Source organism: Trachypithecus francoisi, unplaced genomic scaffold (genome assembly GCF_009764315.1).
Source record: "Trachypithecus francoisi isolate TF-2019V2 unplaced genomic scaffold, Tfra_2.0 Lachesis_group5, whole genome shotgun sequence".
Taxonomy (NCBI): domain Eukaryota; kingdom Metazoa; phylum Chordata; class Mammalia; order Primates; family Cercopithecidae; genus Trachypithecus; species Trachypithecus francoisi.
In genome coordinates, this window is record NW_022681470.1 from 41,981,045 (window position 1) to 42,006,701 (window position 25,657).

At 36.3% G+C, this 25,657-nt stretch overlaps 1 protein-coding gene across 3 annotated transcripts in view; it reads right to left on the bottom strand.

Moving 5' to 3' along the window:
* Nucleotides 1-2,274: 2,274 nt before the first annotated feature.
* Nucleotides 2,275-25,657, bottom strand: part of TRMT1L (tRNA methyltransferase 1 like) — a 41,463-nt gene continuing 18,080 nt past the window's right edge. For all 3 annotated transcript variants that reach the window (XM_033196729.1, XM_033196727.1, XM_033196726.1), the window contains exons 8-15: nt 24,847-25,096; nt 24,244-24,456; nt 22,484-22,674; nt 13,159-13,237; nt 9,459-9,625; nt 8,348-8,410; nt 4,551-4,677; nt 2,275-4,441 (exon numbers count right to left, since the gene is read on the bottom strand). In XM_033196729.1, the coding sequence (XP_033052620.1) occupies nt 4,189-4,441; nt 4,551-4,677; nt 8,348-8,410; nt 9,459-9,625; nt 13,159-13,237; nt 22,484-22,674; nt 24,244-24,456; nt 24,847-25,096 (1,343 nt within the window). In that variant the 3' untranslated portion in view covers nt 2,275-4,188. The remainder of the gene's footprint in view (nt 4,442-4,550; nt 4,678-8,347; nt 8,411-9,458; nt 9,626-13,158; nt 13,238-22,483; nt 22,675-24,243; nt 24,457-24,846; nt 25,097-25,657) is intronic.

Sequence of the window (25,657 nt, forward strand, 5' to 3'; positions counted from 1 at the left end):
GGTGATGTTTTTGTGACCAGGAATGTGGTGTAGGAACTTAATTCTTTTTTGTATTAATTATCCTATGGTTAAGTTGGTTTCATTATAAGTCATTTTGTTTAAAGCCACGTTTCCAAGAGCCTATCAGCAGCAGTGAGTGAGACTTACTGTATGTAACAAAATCTTTACGGATTTGGACTTCAGAGAGTAGATTCTCACCAAATGTACTGAGATTTTCAAGTTGTAACTGATTATTGAGAGAGATCTGGAGTTCAATGGGCTTTTATCTTTTAGCTTCAAAAGGTTGAATTTGCAGTGATTTTTCTATTAATCTAAAACGAAAGCTCTGGAACAATACTGACCATAGGAAATGAGAAGGAAGTTGAGGACAGTGTTTTCTATGTAGGCATAGATTATAAAGTATAGTGGTTAAGAGGTTTTAGAAATGGAAAATGTACAGTAGGGCAGTGGTTAACTATTCTTTTGTAATTCTGTTCCATAAGTTTCTACCAGACTGCCTTTGGCCAAATAAGTATGAATCTTCTATTTTACATACATCTTTATGTTGTTATTCAGTAAAGGAAGATTACCAAGTGGCTAAAGCATGAGCTCTGAAGTTGGCCTGGGATTGGATCCTGGCTCTTTTACTAGCCAGTTTTAGAGTGGCACTGGATAAATAAGTTAATCTTGTTTAGCTTGAGTTTCTTTTTCTATGAAGTGGGGATGATCCTAACTACTGCTATGGATTTTATAATCTATGTAAAGACAGCACTGTGTAGTACTAAGTCTCATATAAATATAAGCTATTACAATTACTATTCCAATTCCTAGGGAATGTTTTTCCTAGGATTCTGCAAGCTGGCAGAATCCCTATCTTGTTGGGTCTTACAAGAGTAGGGAAACTGGTCAGGAAAAAGTTGTATTCTGAGAATAAGAGTTTTGGGAAGACTTCGATGAGTTGAGTATCCTAAATCCCAAACTCCCCACTTGAAGATGAAGGAACCCCTTAGATATGCTTGTTACCTTGGCCGACCAATCCCTTAATAACCTCACTTAAAGGAGTTAGTTACCTTGCACAAAGAAGCCCATATGCCCTATCCCTACAACCCCTCATTCTTTCCAGGACACAGTTTGAGTCAGATCCCAGCATGTCCCAGGGAGACAAATACTGAGTGTGGTCTGAAAGAGTCTTGTTTTGGATCTTAATATTGATAGGTGGAGAATATCTGTGGAAATAGATTCTGAGTATGTAGGACCTTGAAAGAAAGGACATAAATTGGGTCAAATGATTATTATGGGTAAACCTATAGCAGAGATTTTGGCTCAGTCTATCAGACTGAACAGCTTGAAGTAGTCCTTTTTACTTGGTGGAAAGGTATTTTGACTCAGCAGTGGCTCATCTAAATTAGAGATGATATGCCAGAAACTCCTTGATATGATGTAGAGAAAAGAAATCAAAGAAGAGGAGCCATGTTGGGGAGGATTTCATATGAGTGATCCTCTAACTGTATCCCTCAGAAGAGTCTAGTCAACTCTCTTTACCAAGGCATTGAGAAAAACACTTGGTGAGCAGATCACCAGCACTCCTGAAAAGCTGTCTAGTCTGTCTGTAGGCCAGAGATGCCACTGGGAGATGCCTCAGTGGAAATGCACTCCATGATTCAATGCGCATTTTCAAGACTGTATTGTGTCAGAGACAAAGTAGTGCATTTCATTGCTAGACGAGAAAGGTGGGCATGGTTACTGTAATAGCAGGAACCACAGGATAATCAGTATAGTCTAACATGAGGTCTGGCTTTGGCTTAAGGATCATGTAATCTAAAGAACGAAAATGGATAGTCCTATTTGGTTTATGTTACTAAAAACTGTCTGACTTGAGCCACTATAGTAATCATGAGCCCTTATCTAATTTTCAGGTCTGATTTAATTCAATTTCTGGAGGCCTTGGAGAAAGGACTCTGATATATCACAAGTATGTATTATGTATCTCTTAGCATTCTCCAGAGTAATCTGGGGCCATTTACCAGAGCAGTTATACAGTGCAGAAAGAAATTCCTGGACCTTTTGGGCACACCAAATGTGTTGAATTAGTTCTAATTTTGGGCAACCAGAATATCACACATTTATTCAGAGTGGAGTCTTGTGGAAGTCAGTATAAGTGGAGTTTTGCCCCAAGTTCACCACAGTGACCCCCAAACCCATCCCTTGGTTACCTCTCCCATTTCCTGAGTGTATGGCTAGAGAATTAACATTAGCAACTAGCAGAGTCAACACACTGGTTTCCTTAACTGGTTCTTTTGTTTATCAAGTTTTAATGAAAGGATACAACTGATGTAACTTTACAACGTGATAAACATTTGCAGTGTCCCAAATTACTACTATTGTTATGAGAATAAGATTGCTCAGGTTGCTAAATGGAATTTTTAAAGTATTTCCTCTTTTGGTTGATGTAGTACCCGCTCACAGAGTTCTAAACTACCTCCTATCAAATTTTTCTTTGAAAAATCTGCCTTTATATGTGAAATTAATATACACATATTTTAGATAACAGTAATTTACAGGTTTTTAAAATTAGGATCTTTGCATTAAGCCCTACTCATCATTGATCAACATATATCATACTGATAAGCATTTAGCAAAATTTGGGACTGATACTCAATAATATGTATTAAATCAGATAATCTGAGTGCTAGGATAGTTTGCCTCCTGGATTTATACTAATTTTTATTTTTAATAATATGAACAAAAAACCCATTCTGCTCTTTTGTAGGTTATAATTTTAACTGGCAAGAATTACAGAGCAGAATGTTTTTAATGGTCATTATAGAAACTAGCTTGCATTTCACCTATTTCTTGATTTTACTGAAATTTATGACCACATTAATTGGAGAAAGGAAAATAAACTGTCTTGGGAATATGCTGTAATAGCACAGAGATTTTCCTTCATTTCTGCAAAATTAATATTCTATATTCATCTAATGCCCATCCACCAGATTTTTTTTGTATATGTCACAGAAGTGCTTTTTTCTTAGGTAGTATATTTAAACCTTTCAGTTATAATAATTACCACCCCCTCCTCCCCCTACCCCTGACTTAATGTTTGTAAAAAGTTACATCCCTTAAGAAATATTTATGGATAAATATGGATTAAATCCCGAGACAAAAACCCAAACTTTAAACCAAATCCTTTCATCCAAAATCTTATATTCAAATGAAGTGAGAATTCCATTAAGGAAACAATATATTTTTTTCAACTAATTTTTATAGTTACATCATCAGCCTGGGCTAATTATACAAAAAATTTATACAAATACAAAACCAAAAATACCAAACCAAACAACAACAAAAAAACAATCCCCAAACCCAAAAACTCTCACTCCATAAGGTGACAAATTTTACTTCTGAGAGGTAGTACAACCAACCAAATGAATACTGTACGTGCATTAACTGAGGCACTTAAGATCACCCAACCTGTTTAATTTATAACCAAATCTCCCCTCTTCAGGATTTCAGTGCTCATGAACAGGTATTAGAACAATGGTCTCAATTTATTTTGACAAAATCTTACTTTGAAGTTTATTCATTTAGACCCTAAAGTTATAAAAATAAAGTATTTCTATCTCAGGCAAGTATTTAATTTCTCAAAAGCTAGTAAGAAATGAAAAGATCAATGTGGGGAGAAGTATGATTTCTTAAAAATGGGTACACATTTTAGTTTTCTAATTGTGAAAAACATTTATGACCTGTAACAACATTGTTCCTCCTATTCTATTCAGGGTCATTTTAATATGTGAGCCTTCACCTTCATTTTGTACACTACAAACAGGAAAACATAAATATCATGAATCAGTTTAAGCAGAGATGTGAGTAAGAATTGTAAAAGATGGCTTTCATACATACATAAAATTCCAAACACTTTGCATGTGAAGATTTTCCGAATTATTAAGCAGTAGGGTGATCTCAGTGAGACTTGGCTTCATATGAAATGTTTCCATTAAAATTTTAAGTTTGCCTTAAAACAAAAAGAACTTGGAAAGCAAAGCTCCCAAACCAGCTAAGTTAGAAACTGCTCAGTTTCTGAATGAAAATGACAGTTTTTTTTTTTATTTTTACTCTACTGAATTGAAAGAATAGAAAAAGAACTACAGTTGGTATAGAGAACTATTAGGCCATCTATACAGACACCTGAGAACCAACTCTTCTCTACGTTTACCATCTTCTGCAGCCACTTGCTTCTGCTTTGTCATTCACTGACATTTCAACTCTTTCAGTTACTGTATCTTCAGATGCTGACTGGACAAGGCTTTCTGACTGTCCTCCAGTGTAGGTGGGGGTGCTGTACTTTAAAAGGATAGATTTAAACTGCATCAGAGGTGCATCTGTGCGTACACCCATTGGGTCAAAATGAGTTCGGCTTACTCGAAAGCCTGCTTGAGATAAATAGCACAAAAACTTCTTTAACCTGCAACAAGGAAAGAAAAGAAAAAATAATCACGTTTTTGTATTTTTATTTAAATCACAATATTATTAAAATATAAAATATATACTTGGTCATTCACTGGGTGTCTTACTTTGGCATATTCATTCCTTTAATGCTGTGTCTGTGAATGTTGTAATAAAAGGGAGGATGTTCAGTACTGACATCAGTCTTCTGCTTCTTGCCTAAATTTGTGATCATTTCATTACTTTTTCTCTTTCCTGCAACATACACGTACAAAGTTAGCATGCTCTTAAAAAATTACAAGCCAAATACTTTTATAACTGTATATTTGTCTCAAGTCTAAATCCTGACACATTATTTCAACCTGTATATTTGTCTCAAGTCTAAATCCTGACACATTATTTCAACCTGTCTCTCCAATCTTAATTCTTATATTCTATTTTCACTGTCCTTCACTTATTCACTTATGTAATTTTCTTTTTTTTTTTTTTTGAGACGGAGTCTCGCTCTGTCGCCCAGGCTGGAGTGCAGTGGCGCTATCTCGGCTCACTGCAAACTCCACCTCCCGGGTTCACGCCATTCTCCTGCCTCAGCCTCCCGAGTAGCTGGGACTACAGGCGCCCGCCACTGCGCCCGGCCAATTTTTTGTATTTTTTTAGTAGAGACGGGGTTTCACCGTGGTCTCGACCTCCTGATCTCGTGATCCACCCACCTCGGCCTCCCAAAGTGCTGGGATTACAGGCGTGAGCCACCACACCTGGCGTAATTTTCATATTTAACTGTCTGCTGAATCAGAACTTGCTTTCTATCTTCTTCAACTTCAAGTCACACTCTATTTTGTTTCCTGTAGGAAGCCATCTGTGAATTTGGGGCCAGTCCCTTCACAGATTTCATTGTTGGTTATACTACACTACACTACTCAGAGTTTGATTAAGTTCTGTCATTTTTTTCTTTTCTTATAGTTCCTTAATATGTGTAAAAGTCCTTTCTCCCCAAGTTATATTCTAAGTTCTTAAGGACAATGTCTTTCATTTTTATACCTGTATTTCTACTGAGTGCTCAGTATTGGATACATAGTGGGTCTTCAGTAATCACAAAACAAAGAAAAACAACACAGTCTTCTTCAGAGCTTGGACACAGAAACTGATAAAAGGTCAATGTTATTATCTCATTGCCTATTTCTCATCACAGCACTTAGTTTTTTCATTTTGAATGAATGGAAGCCAGCAAGTAAGATTTTAGAACTGTATCCTTCCAAAAATCACAACATGAAAACAACTGAGATAGATATCCAATATTATAATGAGATTTTGCCTGGTGTTCAATCCTTGATTATTTATATATGAATGTTACGGTCAAACCGTAGCTCCTCTGGGAAAGTAATTAACATCTGCGTAAGGAAAATATTAGAAGGTGCCAGGGGCATTGACCTACACCTGTAGTCCCAGCTACTTGGGAGGCTGATGTGGCAGGATCGCTTGAGCCCAGGAGTTTGAGTCTAGCCTGGGCAACATAACAACACCCTGTCTCTTAAAAAAAAAAAGTATTAAAAAGGCAAAGTTGATACATAAAATGATAAATTACATTCAAAATAAATATAAATTATTGCTGAATTGTTGCCTTTTTACATAAAAACATAAAGCAAAAAGGACAACCTGGGATCCATCCATCAAATCAGAATTATAATTTGAAATCTAAAATTTGAAATTGCATGAAATCTAATGAGGCACCTAGTCAAAGGATAGATACCCAGATTTAGTACAAGTTTTAGGAGCATCTGAGGCAAAAAATCTGATGTAATACCTTAATAGTGACTATCATCAGCAGTATACAGATTATTTTTTTTTGGCCCAGTAATTTCTTCCTTTTTAAAAAATAATTTCAACTTTCCTTATCAATTAAAGGGTATATCTGTAGGTTTGTTACATGGGTAAACTGTGTAACGCTGGGGCTTGGAGTCCCAACACCAGCACCCAGGCAGTGGGCATAATACCCAGCAGGTGGTTCTTCAGTCCAGGCCCCAACCCATCCCTCCTCCATTTAGTAGTCCCCAGTGTCTATTATTCCCATCTGATGTCCATGAGTACCCAAAGTTTAGCTCCCACTTATAAGTGAGAGCATGGGGCTTTGGTTTTCTGTTCTTGCATTAGTTTTATTAAGATAATAGCCTAGAGCTCCATCCATGTTGCTGCAAAGAGCATGATTTTGTTCTTTTTTATGGCTGCATAGTATTCCATAGTACATATGTACATTTTCTTTATCCAGTCCATTGATGATGGGCACTTAGGTTGATTCTATGTCTTTGCTATTGCGAATAGCACTGCAATCAACATATCTTTGACAGAATGAATTATTTTCCTTTGAGTTTGCATAGTACTATCATTTTAAGATTTTATGTGTTGACCAGTGGCCTTAGAATACCCATATAATTTAAGAGTTATAGAAGAGCCCACAAAAATTAGTCTAATTTCCTTAATTTATATACGAGAAAGGCTCACAGATTAAAAATATACATATATATTTTTTAAAGATGGAGTCTGGCTATGTTGCCCAGGCTCACACAATCCTCACACTATCCTCCCACTTCAGCCTCCTGAGTAGCTGAGATTACAGGTGTGTGCTACTGTGCTTTGGCTTTTGAAAATATTTTTAAAGCTTATTTGTTTTACTTTATCCTAAAAAGGATTTAAGACAATTTTGCTGGAGGGGAGGGACCTGGCTGAGTTTATATAACAGCGCCTGCAGTAGGATAATAATCTTAAATCTAATTTTTTTTTTTTTTTTCAGATAGTCTTGATCTGTCACCCAGGCTAGAGTGCAGTGGTGCAATCTTGGCTCACTGCAGCCTCTGCCTCCCAAGTTCAAGCAATTTTCCCACCTCAGCCTCTCAAGTAGCTTGGATTACAGGCTTGCACCGACACACCTGGCTAATTTTTGTGTTTTCAGTAGAGACGGGGTTTCACCATGTTGGCAAGGCTGGTCTTGAACTCTGACCTCAAGTGATCTGCCCATCTCGACCTCCCAAAGTGCTGGGATTATAGGCATGAGCCACTATGCCCAGCAAATCTAATATTCTTTACAGTGTATCATAATGCTTCTTTGTCTTCCCTCCACCAGAGAAATTAGGTAGAATATATCAATTTAAGTTATCAAATTAGTTGAAGATGCCAAATGAACATGGCTGTTGGAAAGAGTATGCAGTAGTTATTTAAACTATACACTATTAAAAGGAATTTAAGTTTCCTTTCTTTGAAGGTCAACACTAAACTGTTGAGCAACTAATAAAAAATTACAGCTTATAACTAAAGGCCACCGCTCTTTCAAACTTAACACTCTACAGTCTTCATCTGTATTCAAAAACACATCTGGAATCTAAAGTTTTTTAAAAAGCAAAACAAAACCTTAGACATTAAGGCACTGATATTTTAAATCTTAACGTCCTTTTAATATGAATTTACAGTGCCTAACACAGTTATATTTAAAGTATACACATATCCGAAATTATATGAAAGGCCATATAATAAATTCTTTTGGCTGGAGAATGAGGTCTTCTGGTTAAATGGAATTGCTATAAATCATATATTAATCAGCAATTTTAAAAAGAATTAGAATAAAATTTTATCTTAACTATAAAATTATATATAACTTTATCATATCTAATTTGATCTTATTTTATTCACATGGTTCAAGATCATACAGTTCGTGCAAAGGGATAACCATATATTACAGATGTGAACAAAGCATATGTTAACAGTAATTTCCAATGTGTGAATGTTGATAAACAAGTTTTACTACAGTTTTGTTGTCATAAAATATGAAATGTATTTTTAAGTAGGCTACCATGGCAATCTCTTTTCTTCCTACCCTTTTGCTATATGCCGTTTTGACCTGATATGTACAAATGTACACACATATATGCATACATACCTTGTGCAATGTAATTATCTGTTGCGGTGTCATCTGTAGTTTTAATAAATACACCATTTTCTTCTAAAAAAAAAAGCAAATGGGAAAAGAAAATATTTTATAGAATGACATAAAGCAACTCAACTCAAAGTTTAAATAAAACTTTATGAAATTCCATCCACACTGTTTTCATGAATAGGCAAGAGATTCTGTGGCCAAACTGAACTGCAAAAATTACATTATTTAACCCTCTATAATAGCAGCTTCTAATTATTTATGAGAACACTAGGATATTCAATAGGCTCACCTTATATAAATAGTCAAGATACAACTACAAAATTGGCTGTTTGTACTAAAGAGAAAAAAACACATAGCTTTACTGAATGAGAAGTATAAATCTAGTTTCTGTGTCTCCATAGATATTATAATTTTTGGCCACATCACTTCTAAAATTACCTAAAGTTTCTTTTTCTAGAAAGCAGATCTAGGGTAATAAAAATCCAAGGAACTTTAGGTTTTTTTTTTTTCTTAATTCTTTTTAAAAAATCTAGTAAAATTAAAAATACACAAAAAAGGGAGGTTATCTTAAAAAAAATTGTCAGCGCATGGTGGTTCATGCCTGTAATCCCAGCCACTTTGGGAGGCCAAGGTGGGAGGATTGCTTGAGCCCAGAAGTTTGAGATCAGCCTGGACAATACGGTGAGACCCCATCTCTACAAAATTATTAGCCAGGTGTGGTGGTGCATGCTTGTGGTTCCAGCTACACAGGAGGTTGAGGCTGAGGCAAGAGGATTGCCTGAGTCCAGGAGGTTGAGACTGCAGTGAGCCATGTTTGTGCCACTTGCATTCCAGCTTGGGTGAAAAAGTGAGACCCAGTATCCAAAAAAAACGCAACAAAACCAACAACACTATTCATCATTCATCTATTCATCTCAGGCCTGATTATAAGCCTGAAGAAAACTATCTAATTTAAAAAAACCTTAACCAGATTATGATTAGACTCATTAGAGAGGATTTACTAAAAACATACTATAATTATATTGCTTTTATTATAACATCAAATACAATTGAAAAAGATACAGTATTTTTGGTAAGTAAATTAAAGCTAGTAAGCTAGTATTCAATTAGTCACCTTGCTTGTTGAGATTTGAAGGTGTATGAATTGAAAACTGACTTTGAGGCGTACACTCTGATTCAAAGATTAATGTCTTTATTAGGGTCTGAATGTCATCCAAACCATGGTGAAGAGATTCAAATAGCATTCTTTTGAGGAATCCAGTATTGAAAAGGGAACTTGACCTGAAAAGAAAAGAACATACAGAGAGAACTGGGTTTGAGAAATATTTCTCTTTAAAAAAAAAGTCTTCACAATTTAAGTAAGACATATAATTAATTATATGACAGAGTAATACTTAAAAAATAATTTATGATTTAATTTAAAACTGTTTATTATTATTATTATTATTATTTTTGAGAGTCCCCTCCTGTTGCCTAGGCTGGAGTATTTTTTTATTTTTTAATAGAGATGGGGTCTCATCATGTTGCCCAGGCTGATCTCAAACTACTGAGCTCAAGGGATCCTCCTACCTTGGCTTCCCAAAATGCTGGGATTACAGGTGTGAGATACCACATGCCTGGCCTAAAACTTTTTATTTTCTATTTGCCACTCATTTTATCATATCAGTTCTCTAAACTAGTAGCATTAGTCAAGGAAACTTAAGTCAGTAAGAATCTATTAAGGCTGGGAAGGGGAGAAGGGAAAGGGTGATGAAGAGGGGTAAAAGAATATAAATGTATTTATTATCATTGAAGTATATAGTTAAAAATGGTAAAGAAGGAAAATGTTATATGTGTATGTTACCTTAATAAAAAAAATAATTTATTGAGCTTTCATAAGGTATATAGTACTGTGGTACATAAAAGGTGTGTGGAGGATATACCAAAATAAAATATACAATGTTGACCTTACAAAAGCCTATAAATCTAGACAGGAAAATAGAGCAATGAAAAGGTTTTCACAATGCACATTCTAGTCACTAATAGAAAATCTTAATTCTGGTGTGTTTATGGTGGCAGGGTGGGGCAGGACAGGGCAGGGGAGCACATATATGAGAATTATATGTGGTGATGGTATGGTTCAAAAATGGTCTGGGGTGAATCTGATATGCTTCCCATTTGAGAATCACAGGTATAATGGACAAAATATGATATTCTGAGTAAGATAAACTGGATTCCAATCCTGGCTCCACTACTTACTAGTTATGTAATCTTTTTAGTAAGAGACAGGGTCTCACTATGCTGCCCAGGCTGAACTTGAATTCCTGGGCTCAAGGGATCCTCCTGCCTCAGCCTCCTGAGTAGGTGGGACTATAGATGTGTGCAACTGTGCTGGGCTAGCTATATAATCTTGAGTAATTACTACTTTTGAGTCTTATATTCCTCATCATGAAATGTAAAATAAAACTTCTTTTTCTTTTTTGAGACAGAGTCTCGCTCTGTTGCCCAGGCTAGAGTGCAGTGATGCAATCTTGGCCCACTGCAAACTCTGCCTCCTGGGTTCACGCCACTCTCCTGCCTCAGCCTCCCAAAGTGCTGAGATTACAGGCATGAGCCACCGTGCCTGGCCAAAAATAACACTTCTCTATATATCCTCAATGTATGGTAGTTACTATTGTTAGGGTTAGCAAATATATATGAAAGAATATATGATCTTAAATTATCAAATATGTGATCAATAGAAGATATACTAAAGGGAATTTAGAGATTATATTGGGTTGAAGCACTAAGGAGAGACTTCAAAAAGAAAGTACAATTTGAATTGGAGGTGGTAGAGAGGGGGAAGGTATTCTCATGAGTGTAAAGACATGAACGCAATAGCTTTCATGTGGAAATCATAAGGTTTTATTTAGAATTCAGGCTGGGCGTGGTGGCTGACGCCTGTAATCCCAGCACTTCAGGAGGCTGAGGTGGGCGGAGTCAGGAGTTCAAGACCAGCCTGGCCAACATAGTGAAACCCCATCTCTATTAAAAATACAAAAATTAGCTGGGTGCAGTGGCACACGCCTGTAGTCCCAGCTACTCGGGAGGCTGAGTCAGGAGAATCGCTTGAACCCAAAAGGCGGAGGTTGCAGTAAGCCAAGATCACGCCATTGTACTTCAGCCTGGGCAACAAAGTGGGGCTCTGGGGACTCTGTCTCAAAAATAAAAAATAAAAAAAGAATTCAGTCCTGGGAGTCAGAAAACCTAAGTTCTAGCCTTGGCTGTGGTACGAATTTTTTTGGTCAGTTTTAGCAAGCACTTAAAAAATAGTTTCCTCATATATAAAATAAGGCAGTTAGGCTAGAAATCTTCCTTCTGGATCCAGTAACCTGCTATTTTTAATTTCCTCAGTTCTGAATCAGTGAGTAGGATCAATGTAGCAGATGCTATAGGTGAGAACTAGTTTTAGAAGAACTAGAAGGTAGGGTTGGCTAGGTCTTTCTTAATCTATGAGTATTTAATAAGATGAAGATAAAATAATGAGCATCAGCACAAAGACATTTACCATTTGGGTCGATTTCTAGGTTTAGTAGGTGCTTAAGCCTTGATCTTATAAAGTAATGAGAAGAAATTTGCAATTCTTGTCACAATGTTGTTAGGAATCTTGAATTTCTGTAAGAATCTTGGCCGGGTGCGGTAGCTCATGCCTGTAATCCCCAGCACTTTGGGAGGCCAAGGCAGGTGGATCACTTGAGGTTGGGAGTTCGATATCAACCTGACCAACATGGAGAAACCTGGTCTCTACTAAAAAAATAAAAAATTAGCTGGGCATGGTGGCACATGCCTGTACCTGGCTACTCAGGAGGCTGAGGTAGGAAAATTGCTTGAACCTGGGAGGCAGTGGTTGCGGTGAGCCGAGATAGCGCCATTGCACTCCAGCCTGGGCAACAAGAGCGAAACTGTCCCAAAAAAAAAAAAAAAAAAAGAATCTCTAGTAACAAACTTAAGGTAAGGATTGTGATTAAAAATAATTCGGCCGAGTGTGGTGGCTCACACCTGTAATCCTAGTACTTTGGGAGGCCGAGGCAGGCAGACCACCTGAGATCAGGAGTTGGAGAAAAGCCTGGCAAACATGGCGAAACCCAGTCTCTAATAAAAGTACAAAAATTAGCCAGGTATGGTGGCGGGTGCCTGTAATCCCAGCTACTCAGGAGGCTGAGGCAGGAAAATCGCTTTAACCTGGGAGGGGGAGGTTGCAGTGAGTTGAGATTGTGCCACTGCACTCCAGCCTGGGAAACGAGCGAGACTCTGTCTCAAACAAACAAAAAAAACCCAATTCAACTTTAAGGTACAATTAGCTGTTACCAATGATGCAAAAGCATATACACATTAAATATTTCCAATTGTGTACCATTTAAATAACTTTACCTAAAACAAAGGCAGACACTTTCACATGCCTTTCTCACTTAAAATTAATTCTTCTAGGACCTTTTACATGAGTTGGCTCTTCTATAAAAAGTTATTGTGATCATTTAAAAATCACATGCTAGATCTACAATGATCAATTTTAAAAAGCTTCTTTCTTACTATTCAGAAATGAATTATCTAGTTTCCAGATCATCCAGGCTTCTCTTTTATCTCCATTGCCTCTTAGTTCTGTCACAAACTAGAGAGAATAATGGTAGAGAAAAATCTCAAAATATTAAACACCTCGGGTTCATAGGAGGAGAAGAGTCATAATTATTTGCCTAGATTTAACAATTGAATTTAAATGTGTTTTTTACCACACATAAATCAGCAATTTATCAGTCAATAAATCAAATTTTAGTATGTTCTTATGGCTGGTTACATACCACAGAGGTCCAAGTTCTATTGCTGTCTTTCCAGGCATGCTTCCATGACAGTTACAAGGCAGCTGTCTATATGGGTTTTCTGTAAAAAGATAATAAAAGGAGAAGTCAAAGGAGAAGTGACTAATACAAATAGTAGTAATTGTTATATTAATATATTAATAATAATTTGCAGCTACTATATACTGAGGATCTACTATGTGCCAGGTATTATGCTAAGTATTTTATGTATGCATATATATGTATGTACATATATATACACGCACACACATATATATTTTTATATATTTTATGTATGCATATATATGTACATATATATACGCACATACACATATATATATTTTTTAATTTAAGTCCTTACAACTCTCTGAAGTAGGTATGTTAAAATCTCAATTATACAGATCAGAGGATTAAAGCTTGAGAGAGGTTGTGGAAATCCATGTCAAATGGCTTATTAGAGGCGTAACTGATATTTACTTACTATACTACATGAAATAATATAAAGAAGGAAAGTCTTACAAAGTTTACAAGAGATTCATATTTCAAAACTAACTGATTAAGATATAATTTATGTGCAATAAAATATGTATTTTTTATATAAAATGGCTGATGAGTTTTAACAAATATATACACCCACATAACCAACATCCCAATCAAAATGTAGATATTTCTCGTAAGTTAACTCTTCTGAATTTGGAAAGAAAATGAATTACTCTATTCCTTATGCTTGATTCATATTCAGCCTTCAAATGTAGGCTAGAATCTAATTTGGTTTAAAAAGCAATGAATGAGAGGCCTGATATAATCACAAGGAAATTGGGGAGATACTAGCACTATTCTTAGTTTTCAAAATGGGCTAATATTTGACTATGGAACTTTTAAATGCACTCAAGGCTCACACAGTCATTTTATATCAGAAATTCTCCAACTAATTTCCTCCACTCCAGGCCACTCCTGGGTTGATCATGCACTTTCTTGGAATGAACTGATCTAATCAATCAGTCCCAGATATATTCAGAACCAAAGAACAGTGGCAGGAACACAGGTCAATAGCCTCTTGCTAGCTGATAATATCACTCTGCTATTCAATACAATTATTGGTATAATGCATAGTTATGAGATCTTATTTTACATTTACTTAAAAGTGTCCTTCACTGCTCCTAGGTCTACTTTTCAGTATTATTTAACTCTAAGCCTTGATGAAAGGGTGTGGTTAGCACTGATCTAAGTTTTGTTGAGAACTATGGTCCTCAAATATGAGTACACTTAAGAAGTCTTCTCTTGAACCATTACATCACTAAACTACAAATACTTATAAGCAGGCATCATCCAATTCAAGATGGCAATTTATACTATAGTTGTCAGCTACACTCACTTACCGCAGGCAGACAGCATAAATGAATTATTAATCAGCTTGTATCTTCATGCACTTTGCAAAATAATCTTATCATACAAACCTGTCTTTTCCCAAGCCTCTTTGCTAGGATTTCTCAGATCTAAATTAGCATCAGCAAATTTCCTCTCTGAGGGCCAAGGCTATCAATTCAAGTTACCAGCAGCAAATAATGAAGCGGTAAAGAAGAAAGAAAACTAATATTTCCATGTTACCGGTATATAAGCGAGGATGGCAATACCAGATGAGGAATTAAAAAGTATTCGGAGACTTTTATTTAAATGCAATAGATTAAACATGCACTCTATCTCTGCTGTTTCTTAACGCTTAAATGACAGCAAGGAACAAAAATTAAACTACAAGAATAAATAAGAATAAATAAAATGGGAGAGGAGGTAACAAAAGATAAGAGATGCCAATAAAATTTCAGAAGCAGGTATCACATACACAATGGGGTAACTGATTATCAGACCAGAAAAATCTAAAGCGTAAGCCTGAAATGGATAGATGGGCAACCAACAAAACACAAAGTTCCTTAGTGTTGTGGGACCCTGCAACTGTTTGAAAACGGAGGGTAATGACTGTCTCTGAAGATGACTGTAGAGAGGTATTGCAAAAAAGAGGTCTGGTTACAACTTTTTTAAGGGTTCAGTTAAAACTCCAGATCTTCTTTAATACAATCAAGCTTCTGTGTCTTCCACATTCCAAAAGATGAAGTTAATCTTTGGTGAGTCTAAGCTACTGAGGATATGAAACCATTAGTTTTAGTTACAGTTGAGAGTGAGATGTCCGAAAACAGAGGGATTCAGTAAAAATCTGCTTTCCAGTCTCTGTCCCCAGTGTGGCTCCCCCAGGGCTGCTAAAAGATTGGTTGATTCCTCTCTGGAAAAATTTACCAATCCAAGAGAAAAGATTTATATATACTTGTTGGCATTTGGGGGTGTTTTACTAAAAAAAGCAGACTGGTATCTTATCACAGTAAAATCCATTGGTTTATTTTTATTTTTATTTTGAGACGGAGTCTCCCTCTGTCACCTAGGTTGGAGTGGAGTGGTGCGATCTCGGCTTACTGCAAGCTCCGCCCTCCCGGGTTCACTCCAGTCTCCTGCCTCAGCCTCCTGAGTAGCTGGGACTACAGGCGCCCGCCACTATGCCCGGCTAATTTTTTGTATTTTTAGTACAGACGGGGTTTCACCGTGTAGCCGGGATGGTCTCGATCTCCTGACCTCACGATCTGCCTGCCTCAGCCTCCCAAAGTGCTGGGATTACAGGCATGAGCCACTATGCCTGGCCAAATCTGTTGGTTTATAAGCTCTGCCCCAAGTGCTTCAAAACAATTTTTCACTGTGGACAACCGAAGACCACAAGACATTTGAGATCTATCATAACAGAGAACAAAACTACAAAACAGAAAAAGAAAGTTAAAAAACAGGCAAACTGAACAACAGCAGCAACAATATAAAACAAACAAAAAACCCCTATTCTCCCCTAAATATAAAATATACCCAAGTATAATCAATTCTTAGAAAGGTAAGAAATTTTGTATCCCTGAAACAATAATATGACACTATTAAAAAAGGAACAATAATCACTTGACTAGCCTAAATAAAAAAAAAGGAACAGTGAAAAAAATATAAAATAACTCTTAGAAATGAACAAAATATGACAGAAATTTAAATAAGAGTTGGAAAATAAAAATTAAGGAAAAAGTATAAAGTAGAAACTAGAACTTTGTCAAAGAGATGAACAGTATAGATATTTTTAAAAATTAGAGGATTAATTTAGAAGATCCAAAATATAAACTAAACAGAGTTCCTGAAAGAGACAACAGATACAATTTGAAAGGCAAAACTTGTCAAAGAAGTAACACCCCTCCAGGGCCAGGTGTGGTGGCTCATGCCTGTAATCCTAGCACTTTGGGGAGATGAGGTAGGCCTCATCTCAAGATCACTTGAGGTCAGGAGATTGAGACCAGCCTGACAAAACATGCTGAAACCCTGTCACTACTAAACATACAAAAATTAGCTGGGAGTGGTGGCACAGGCCTGTAGTCCCAGCCACTCAGTAAGCTGAGGCAGGAGAATCGCTTGAACCTGGGAGGCAGAGGTTACAGTGAGCCAAGATTGCACCATTGCACTCCAGCCTGGACAACAGAGCGAGACTCCGTCTTAAAAAAAAGAAACAGAAAAAGAAAAAATTACCTCCCTTGACCCCAAAATTTATCAGAGCTGAAGAGCTCAAGTTTCTGACTTAAAAGAACTCAGAGGCTAGGTGCAATGGTTCATGCCTGTAATCCCAGCACTTTGGGAGGCCAAGGAGGGTGGATCACTTGAGGTCAGGAGTTCGAGACCAGCCTGGCCAACATGGTGAGAGCCTGTCTCTACTAAAAAATACAAAAGTTAGCTGAGCGTGGTGGCATGTGCCTGTAATCCCAGCTACTCAGGAGGCTGAGTCACGAGAACTGCTTGAACCTAGGAGGTGAAGGTTGCAGTGAGTTGAGATCGTGCCACTGCACTCCAGCCTGGGTGACTGAGTGAGATTCCACCTCAAATAAATAAATAAATAAATAGAACTCAGAGATTATCCAGTAAAATGAATTTAAAAAGATGAATTCATACACATATTATCTCAAAATTATTTTGGAATATTGGGTTTTCTTAGAAGAGATATTTTAAGAGCATTCGGAGAAAAAAAAATATAACAGACTAGACAAAAACAGCAGCAGACTTCTCACTGGAAACTAGAAGACAATGGAATAATACCTTGAACATTTTGAGGAAAAAATGATTTCCATCCTAGAATTCTGTACTTAGCCATGCAACACTTCTCCGCAGTCTATAGGAAAAAGTGTCCACTCAAAATGAAGAAGTAAACAAGGAAAGTGGGAAAATACAAAGGATCTGTGATACGAGATTTATCACAAAAAGAAAGTCAAAGACAATTTCCAGGATGATGGTTAAATAGAAGCCCTTGGACAACAGATTTCAGCAGATACAGAAAACAAACAATCCAAACTACAACACGAGGGCTGTCTCCAGGGGAGTGAAATTTATAGCCAAAGATTACCTAATGTGCTTAACTATGCTGAAAGAAGCATTGAAAATGTAGCAAAGAGTTTAGGGATGGATTATAAAAAGTATTTTTTTAAAAAAGGTAACAGGCATAGTAAGTATTAATTCCAGAGTTACCAAAGAATTGTATAAGAAAGGAAACATTATTATAGCATATTATATGAATCAGCTTTTATTTTTATTTTTGTAGAGACAGGGTCTTGCTATGTTGCTCAGGCTGGTCTTGAACTCCTGACCTCAGGCAATCCTACCTTGGCTCCTGAAGTGCTGGGATTACAGGTATGAGCCACCATGCTCAGATTCATATGGTTTATCTGTGCTGTAGCAGCCTTCCAAAATGATCAGCAATAATCCCTGCCTCTTGGTATTCATACCCTTATGTAATACCCTTCCCCTGAGTACCCACTGGTTTTAGAGACAAATTTCTAACAACTAGAATATGGCAAAAGTAATGGAGTATTACTTTGAGATTAGGTTACAAAAGACCTCTTCTATCTTGCTGGCACTCACTCACTCTCTGGTTCTTCTGACTTGCTTTTTTTTTTTTTTTTTTAAGAGATGGCATCTTGGTCTGTCACCCAGGCAGCTCACTGCAGCCTGAACTACTGGGTTCAAGTGATCCTCCTGCCTCAGCCTCCCAAGTAGCTGGGACTAAGGGCACACACCACTGACCAACACCTTGATCTGTGGCCTTGTGAGAGACCCCAAGCTAGTGGACCCAGCTAAGCCATGCCTAGATTCTTGACTCATAGAAACTATGGGATAGTAAATGTTGTTTAAAGCCAATAATTTTGGAGTGATTTGTTACACAGCAATAGATAGCAAATAAAATTTGCAAACAATATTTATCTATTTATAAAAATGCAAACATTAAATATTGATGTAGTCCAAAGTGGAGAGGGGAAAAGCATGCATGTGACTGGATTGGTTTAAAAAGTCAAATACTCTTTTTCCATGGAAGGAAGTTAGATGCATTATAAACAAGTTATTTAGAAATATGAATGTAAGCATTAGAAGAAACAGCTGTGAGATTTTAACTGTTTAGGGAGTCAGGCAGAGATTATTATTTTTATTAATAAGACTTATGGAACTATTTGACTTTTCTTTCTTTTTTTGAGATGGAGTCTTGCTCTGTCACCCAGGCTGGAGTGCAGTGGCATGATCTCAGCTCACTGCAACCTCTGCCTCCTGGGTTCAAGTGGTGATTCTCCTGCCTCAGCCTCCTGAGTAGCCAGGATTACAGGTGCCTGCCACCATGCCCAGCTAATTTTTGTACTTTTAGTAGAGACAGGGTTTCACCATGTTGGTCAGTTTCGAACTCCTGACCTCAGGTGGTCCGTCCACCCTAGCCTCCCAAAGTGCTGGGATTTACAGGCGTGAGCCACTGCACCCAGCTATTTGACTTTTTAAACTATGTATTACAAATTGATAAAAATTCTGAATGAGATGACTTCTTTGTAGGACATACTTGTTTATTCTAAGTTCTGTATGATTCCAAATAAAATGCAAAAATAAATCATTGCTTTATAGTTATCACTTATCAAGTCAAATATTCTTTAAAATGTTTGATTAATGTCACATATATAAGAAGGAAAAATTATAAGAACTATAAGGCACTCAAATTCTTTAGACTCTTTAAGTATACAGGCTATTGGACATGCTTTGGGGAAAGAAAAGCTTTGAACATGAAGGAAACAAAGTAGTATTTTTCTCATGAGCTCTACTGAGTAAACTGAGAAAGTTAAATTTAACCAAATAAGAGATGACTATAGAAATTACGGCAAAAAGAATGATGACATACACATAATATTTTTATATGTAGAGATTAATCTGGCAAAACAGAATGTTAAGTGTTACACATTCTAATAACATAGAGACGGTATAACAAACAAAAATTAGGAAGGGAAAAATGGAAAACAGGAAGCTAATTATCATTTGTGGTATCAAGGAGCCAAAGGATATTACTTAGAACTGATAAATCCAAATTACAGAAGTATATACATATTTACTACTAAAAGTAGACATTAAGAAAAATAAACAGGCTGCGCGCGATGGCTCACGCTTGTAATCCCAGCGCTTTGGGAGGCCAAGGTGGGCGGATTGCCTGAGCTCAGGAGTTTGCGACCAGCCTGGGCAACATGGTGAAACCTTGTCTCTACTAAAATAGAAAAAATTAGCCAGGCGTGGTGCCGTGCGCCTGTAGTCACAGCTACTTGGGAGGCCGAGGCAGGAAAACTGCTTGAACCCGAGAGACGGAAGTTGCAGTAAGCCGAGATCGCGCCACTGCACTCCAGCCTGGGAGACAGAAAGAGACTCTGTCACACACACACACACAAAAGAAAGCAAACAATTACAATAAAATATATAAACTAGCCTCTTATCTAGTCAAGAAAAATGGAAGAAAGAATAAATAAATGAAAGTATATAAGGGGACTATGACCACAGGAACTAAGGAGATTAAAAGGAATTATTAGACAACACTTAGCTCAACCCTATGTAAATAAAACAGAAATGCTGGGTGAATATTACTAAACCTTTAAGGAACACATAATTCCAATACTAGTTAAACTAGTTCTTAAGAACTAGTTTTTTAAAAAAAAAATCAGTTTTCAATTCCAAGAATTGAAAAAAGGGAAGCATTCCAAATTATTTTTGAAGGGAGTGTAAAGTGATAGATCAAAGCCCACCTAAAATTATGCTACAAAACTATATACCATCTCATTTATAAATACTGAAACAAAAAATCCTTTAAAAATTAGCAAATAAAATATAGCAACATATTAAAAAAATACTACCTGACAACAGTTTATTCTACAAAATCCAGTTTGGTTCTATATTGGAATCTTCTATTACAATTAATCAAATTAGTAAACCTAAAGAGAAAAACCATATAATCATCTCCACAGATGCTGAAAATGCATTATGACAAAATTCAACATCTTGACAAAATACAATAAAAATGGAAATGAAGTATTCTTCCTTAATGTGATAAATCATACGTATTGCAGATGAAAAGCCAGTATTATGCTTGAATCAGAAAGCACTAGAGGTTGGGTGCAGAGGCTCAGGCCTGTAATCCCAGCACTTTGGGAGGATGAGGTGGGCAGATTACTAGAGGTCAGGAGTTTCAGACCAGCCAGCAAACATGGTGAAACCTTGTCTCTACTAAAAATGCAAAAAGTAGCTGGGTGTGGTGGTGTACGCCTGTAGTCCCAGGTACTTGGGAGGCTGAGGCAGGAGAACTACTTGAGCCTGGGAGGCAGAGGTTGCAGTGGGCCGAGATCGCACAACTGAACTCCAGCCTGAGTAACAGAGCAAGACTCCATCGGAAAAAAAATAAAAAAAATAAAAAGCACTAGAGGAAACCAAAAGTAAGGCACATGACAGAATGCCCTCTATTACCACTACCAGTTAACATTATACTAAAGTACTTGAACAAATGAAAAGCATATTATATTTGTAGGAAGCTTCAAAAATCACAGTATCTATTCTCCCCAATTTAATGTGATCAAAATAATATGCCAACTGGGTTATTATTTACTTTTATATTTAAGGGGTTAACAAAAGATCAATACAGGAACACTGAAAACAAAGAGCTCTGAGTAGGGATTGCCATCACAGATATTAAACGACACTGAAAAGCCTCTGTAGTCAAAACAGTATGATAGACGTGTATGAATAAATATCCAACCACTGGAACAGAATAGAAAATCTAGAAACAAACTCAAATACATGTGGAATTTTAGTATAACATAAAGAAGGTATTCTCAAATCAGTGGAGGAAAGGTGTACTATTCAATACAACCTAATCTACTTTGAATAGTCTAGGAATAGGAAAGCTCTTTCTAACTACAGGCGAAATCCAGACTATATAAACATTCAATTAACAATGAAAAACTTCTGCAAGACAGATTTAAAAAAAAAATTTTGACAAAATGAGAAAAAAATCTGCAACTTAACATAGTAAGTGCTAAACTCAAAAATTCTTATTAAAAAATACCAAGAACCTAACACAAAACAATGAGCAACTGTTTCCATGTCCCAGAACTGAAACAAACAGAAACAGCTTTACGAAGGCATAAACTACAGCTTTTTCCTTGTTTTCCCATCCCCAGGCCTGGCATATAGTAGAGGCTCAATAAATGTTTATTGAATGCATTTTATAACTGATGGCTTTTATACACAGCCAGAAACATGAAAAATTATTATTATTATTATTATTTTTCTTTTTTTTTTTTTGAGACAGAGTCTGGCTCTGTCGCCCAGGCTGGAGTGCAGTGGCCGGATCTCAGCTCACTGCAAGCTCCGCCTCCCGGGTTTACGCCATTCTCCTGGCTCAGCCTCCCGAGTAGCTGGGACTACAGGCGCCGCCACCTCGCCCGGCTAGTTTTTTGTATTTTTAGTAGAGACGAGGTTTCACCGTGTTACCCAGGATGGTCTCGATCTCCTGACCTCGTGATCCACCCGTCTCGGCCTCCCAAAGTGCTGGGATTACAGGCTTGAGCCACCGCGCCCGGCCGAAAAATTATTTTTATAAAATTAATGATTTGTAACAGTCTGGAAAAAAGGAAATCTGACTTACGTTCCTAAAATTAGTTGAGAGTGGAAACTAAGTTATTTCTAGATGTTTCGATAGAAGGCAGAGCTAGAAAGCATACATTGTACAGCATGAGTAAATAACTTTAATAAACTCACACGAATGTCTTGTCTGTTGACGAAAGGAAATCCAGTATGGGAAATAACAAAGTTAGCACTGTAATCTTTAAAATCAAAGGACAATAATATGTATAATTAGGGATGTGATAAAGGCTTATTCAGTGGAGGATTATAGATAAATTAAACATAATATATAACTTGAATTTACCTTCTACCATATTACCATCCTTCTGAAAAATTCTCTCTTCACACCACTGACAATGGATCAGGTACTGAATCTTCTTGGCTGTTTCATCTGCTGAAGTAGGTCCCCTCAAAACTCTCACAACTACCAACACAAAATGTTCCAGAGCCACTGCAAACAGTACTTCTATGCCTTTGTTGCATCGGGCTGCAGCTCTATAATAAATTTTTTAAAGTTATTTTGTGGGCTTATCATTTTCCCTTGTTTGGCATTATACTGACAAATATAAACCTGGACAATAGACTATGGGTAAGTTATGGGACATCAAGAAAAATTCAATTCTCATTAGCAGTGCTTTTAAAAGATCATTACTATAACTTTTACAGAAATTGAAACACAGGAAATAAAAGATGCTTGGGAGGGTCTTCAGTTTCTAGATATTTTCCCTTATGATATCCTCTCAATAGGGCAATATTTTTTGATTTTCAGTCATTTTCACTTTGTTTCTTATCATCACCACCACATTTCTTCCTTTTTATCTATTTTATTTCCTATAAAATCTTCTTCAAAACAGTATGTATTTATTGAGTAATGACTATATGCAGGAGAGTATGCTAGCTACTGAAAATTGAGTGAAAAAAGAATAGTCAAAGTCCTTTCCACCATTAATTTTATAGACTTTTTGGATTAAGCTCGACTATATACCATTTATGTACTCTGCAGTCACATACTAAAATTTAATTTATATATATATTACTCTGAATTTGCTGATATTACATTATAAACATTTTTAAGAATGTGCAGTAAGTCCTTAGCATGCATAAAGTAAACATCAGTTTTCAGGTAATTAGAAACAACCCTGAAGGTCTGTGAAGTCTAATAATCTGTATTTATGCTGAGGTACAAATTTCCACTTAAACGCTCTGAAACTAGTATTAGGGCTGGCAAGTGAGCTAGCTGATCATCCATTATCTATATTCACAATGTCCATTTATATTATATTATTCTAGCATAATCTGCATATAGTAAGTGCTCCAAAAAAGTCACCCTTTCAAAAATAACTGTTTTCAAATTCTGTTTGGAAATCCTGGTGAGAAATGGAGAGAACTTCCCATTTTGTAAGATGATTTTGGAGAATCAAGTTTGTAAGCCATCATTTTATTCAAACTATATAAATAAAGAAGAAAAAATAGAATGGATATAAAAGAAATGACTTTCTTTCTGAGGCAGAGTCTCACTCTGTTGCCCAGGCTGGAGTGCAGTGGAGCAACCTTGGCTCACTGCAGCATCTGGCTCCTGGGTTCAAGTGATTCTAGTGCCTCAACCTGTAATCGTAGCTGCGATTACAGGTGTGTACCACCATGCCCAGCTAATTTTTGTATTTTTAGTAGAGACGAGGTTTCACCATGTTGGCCAGGAGGCTTGTTTCATCCTGGGCAACACGGTGAAAAAACAAAACAAAACAATTTTTGCTTTTCCTTTCATATTGCTATCCTTTATCCTACATTGTTCAAATAAACTGGAAATTAACTTTCACTTTAATCTTTTCTTTCTTACTACTTTATTTCAATAACATTTTAATTGCAGAGTAAACTGAATATTTCAGGCATAAGCTTTTAAATAAAATTACAACAGATACCATGTAAAATTAGAAACCAGTATTACAGATAAGGAATACAGGATTTATATTTTGTGCATGTTTTGAGTAATAAGTACTTCTTGTAATATTATCTCTTTTTATCAAATACTAAAACACACTAAGTACACCGTTGGCGATTTGGTACCTTGCCACTGCAGCTACAACAATTCTGGCTGCTAGTTCCTTGTAATATTCAGTTCGGACAATGTTACATCCGTAGTGACGCCGGGCAACATGCTGTGCCTTGGCATATAAAGAACTGATATCTGTAGAAGTCACTGACACTATGCCAAGGTTTCTTATATTTCTGAATGCAGAATCTAGATAATTCACTGATGTTCCAAAAGGGTCTAGATGTCTAAAATCAGAAAGCATATAGATATATTTTAAAGTCATATTAGTAACAAAAATTATACCATTGTAATTATTTCTAATTATAAAATTCCATGAATTTAAAAGGACATTGCAAATCTATTTTAAGTACATAATTCTGTTTTGAAATTAAGTAATAAAATGATAGTATGATGTATGAGACATGTAAAAATAAATTTGGGTTAGAGGAAAAGTGACATGCCCAGGCATTTTATTTCAAATACTAGAAAATTTTCATACTGCATACCTTAGGCCAAAAAATGGCATTAATTTAAATAAACAAACAACAACAAACTGTCTTAATTTTTAACTACCACTCGTCCCCAAAATTCCAGATAAGTTTAGAAAGTGACATGGCAAGTCTTTTTCTACTTACATGAAATCAAAAGATCTCAAATGCATCAGTACATTGGCATCCATTTTGGTCACCTTAATATTACCAATATTTTTCTCTCCTTCTTCAAGAATATCATCACTCTTTTCCTTTTCCTTACTGTCCACCACCACTTTCAATTTGTTTAAATGACAGTTTTCCTGAATCAATGTCACAGAGTTTTCATTCAAGTCATTGATTGTAACTTTGACTGCATTTCCAAGATGTTTTGCCCACTGTAATCCCATTATCCCTTAGGAAAAATGGGGAAGAAAATGAGTTTTATAATAATAATAATTTTAAAGAATAAAACCAGTATAATGACAACACACAGTTTTATAAGTAACAAATTATTTCAAAATTTAATGTTTTCATGAGTCTTATTCTTTCTTACTACAAAGCTTCTCAAGAAAGGTTATAACTAAAAATATGTCTAACAGATTTTCACTAATACTTCTTATAAACGTTTTTTATGATCCTTGTATAATAAAATATGTATTTTTTTTATTTTGTTGAATAGTGGAAAATGTTTTCTTTTTTGCTTTTTTTCTGACCATGGAATACTTGATACAAATGGGATTACTCTGCTTGAAGGGAGGATAAGAAGTTGGAATTCCTTCTGCTGAAGTTTACCATTATGGACCAAAATATGAAAAACTTTTCTAGACTAACACTTTTCAAACACCGCATAACACTGTTGTGAATTAAAAAAAAAAAAAAAAAATTGTGGCCGGGTGTGATGGCTCACACATGTAATCTCTGCACTTTGGGAGGCTGAGGCGGGTGGATCACCTGAGTCCAGGATTTTGAGACC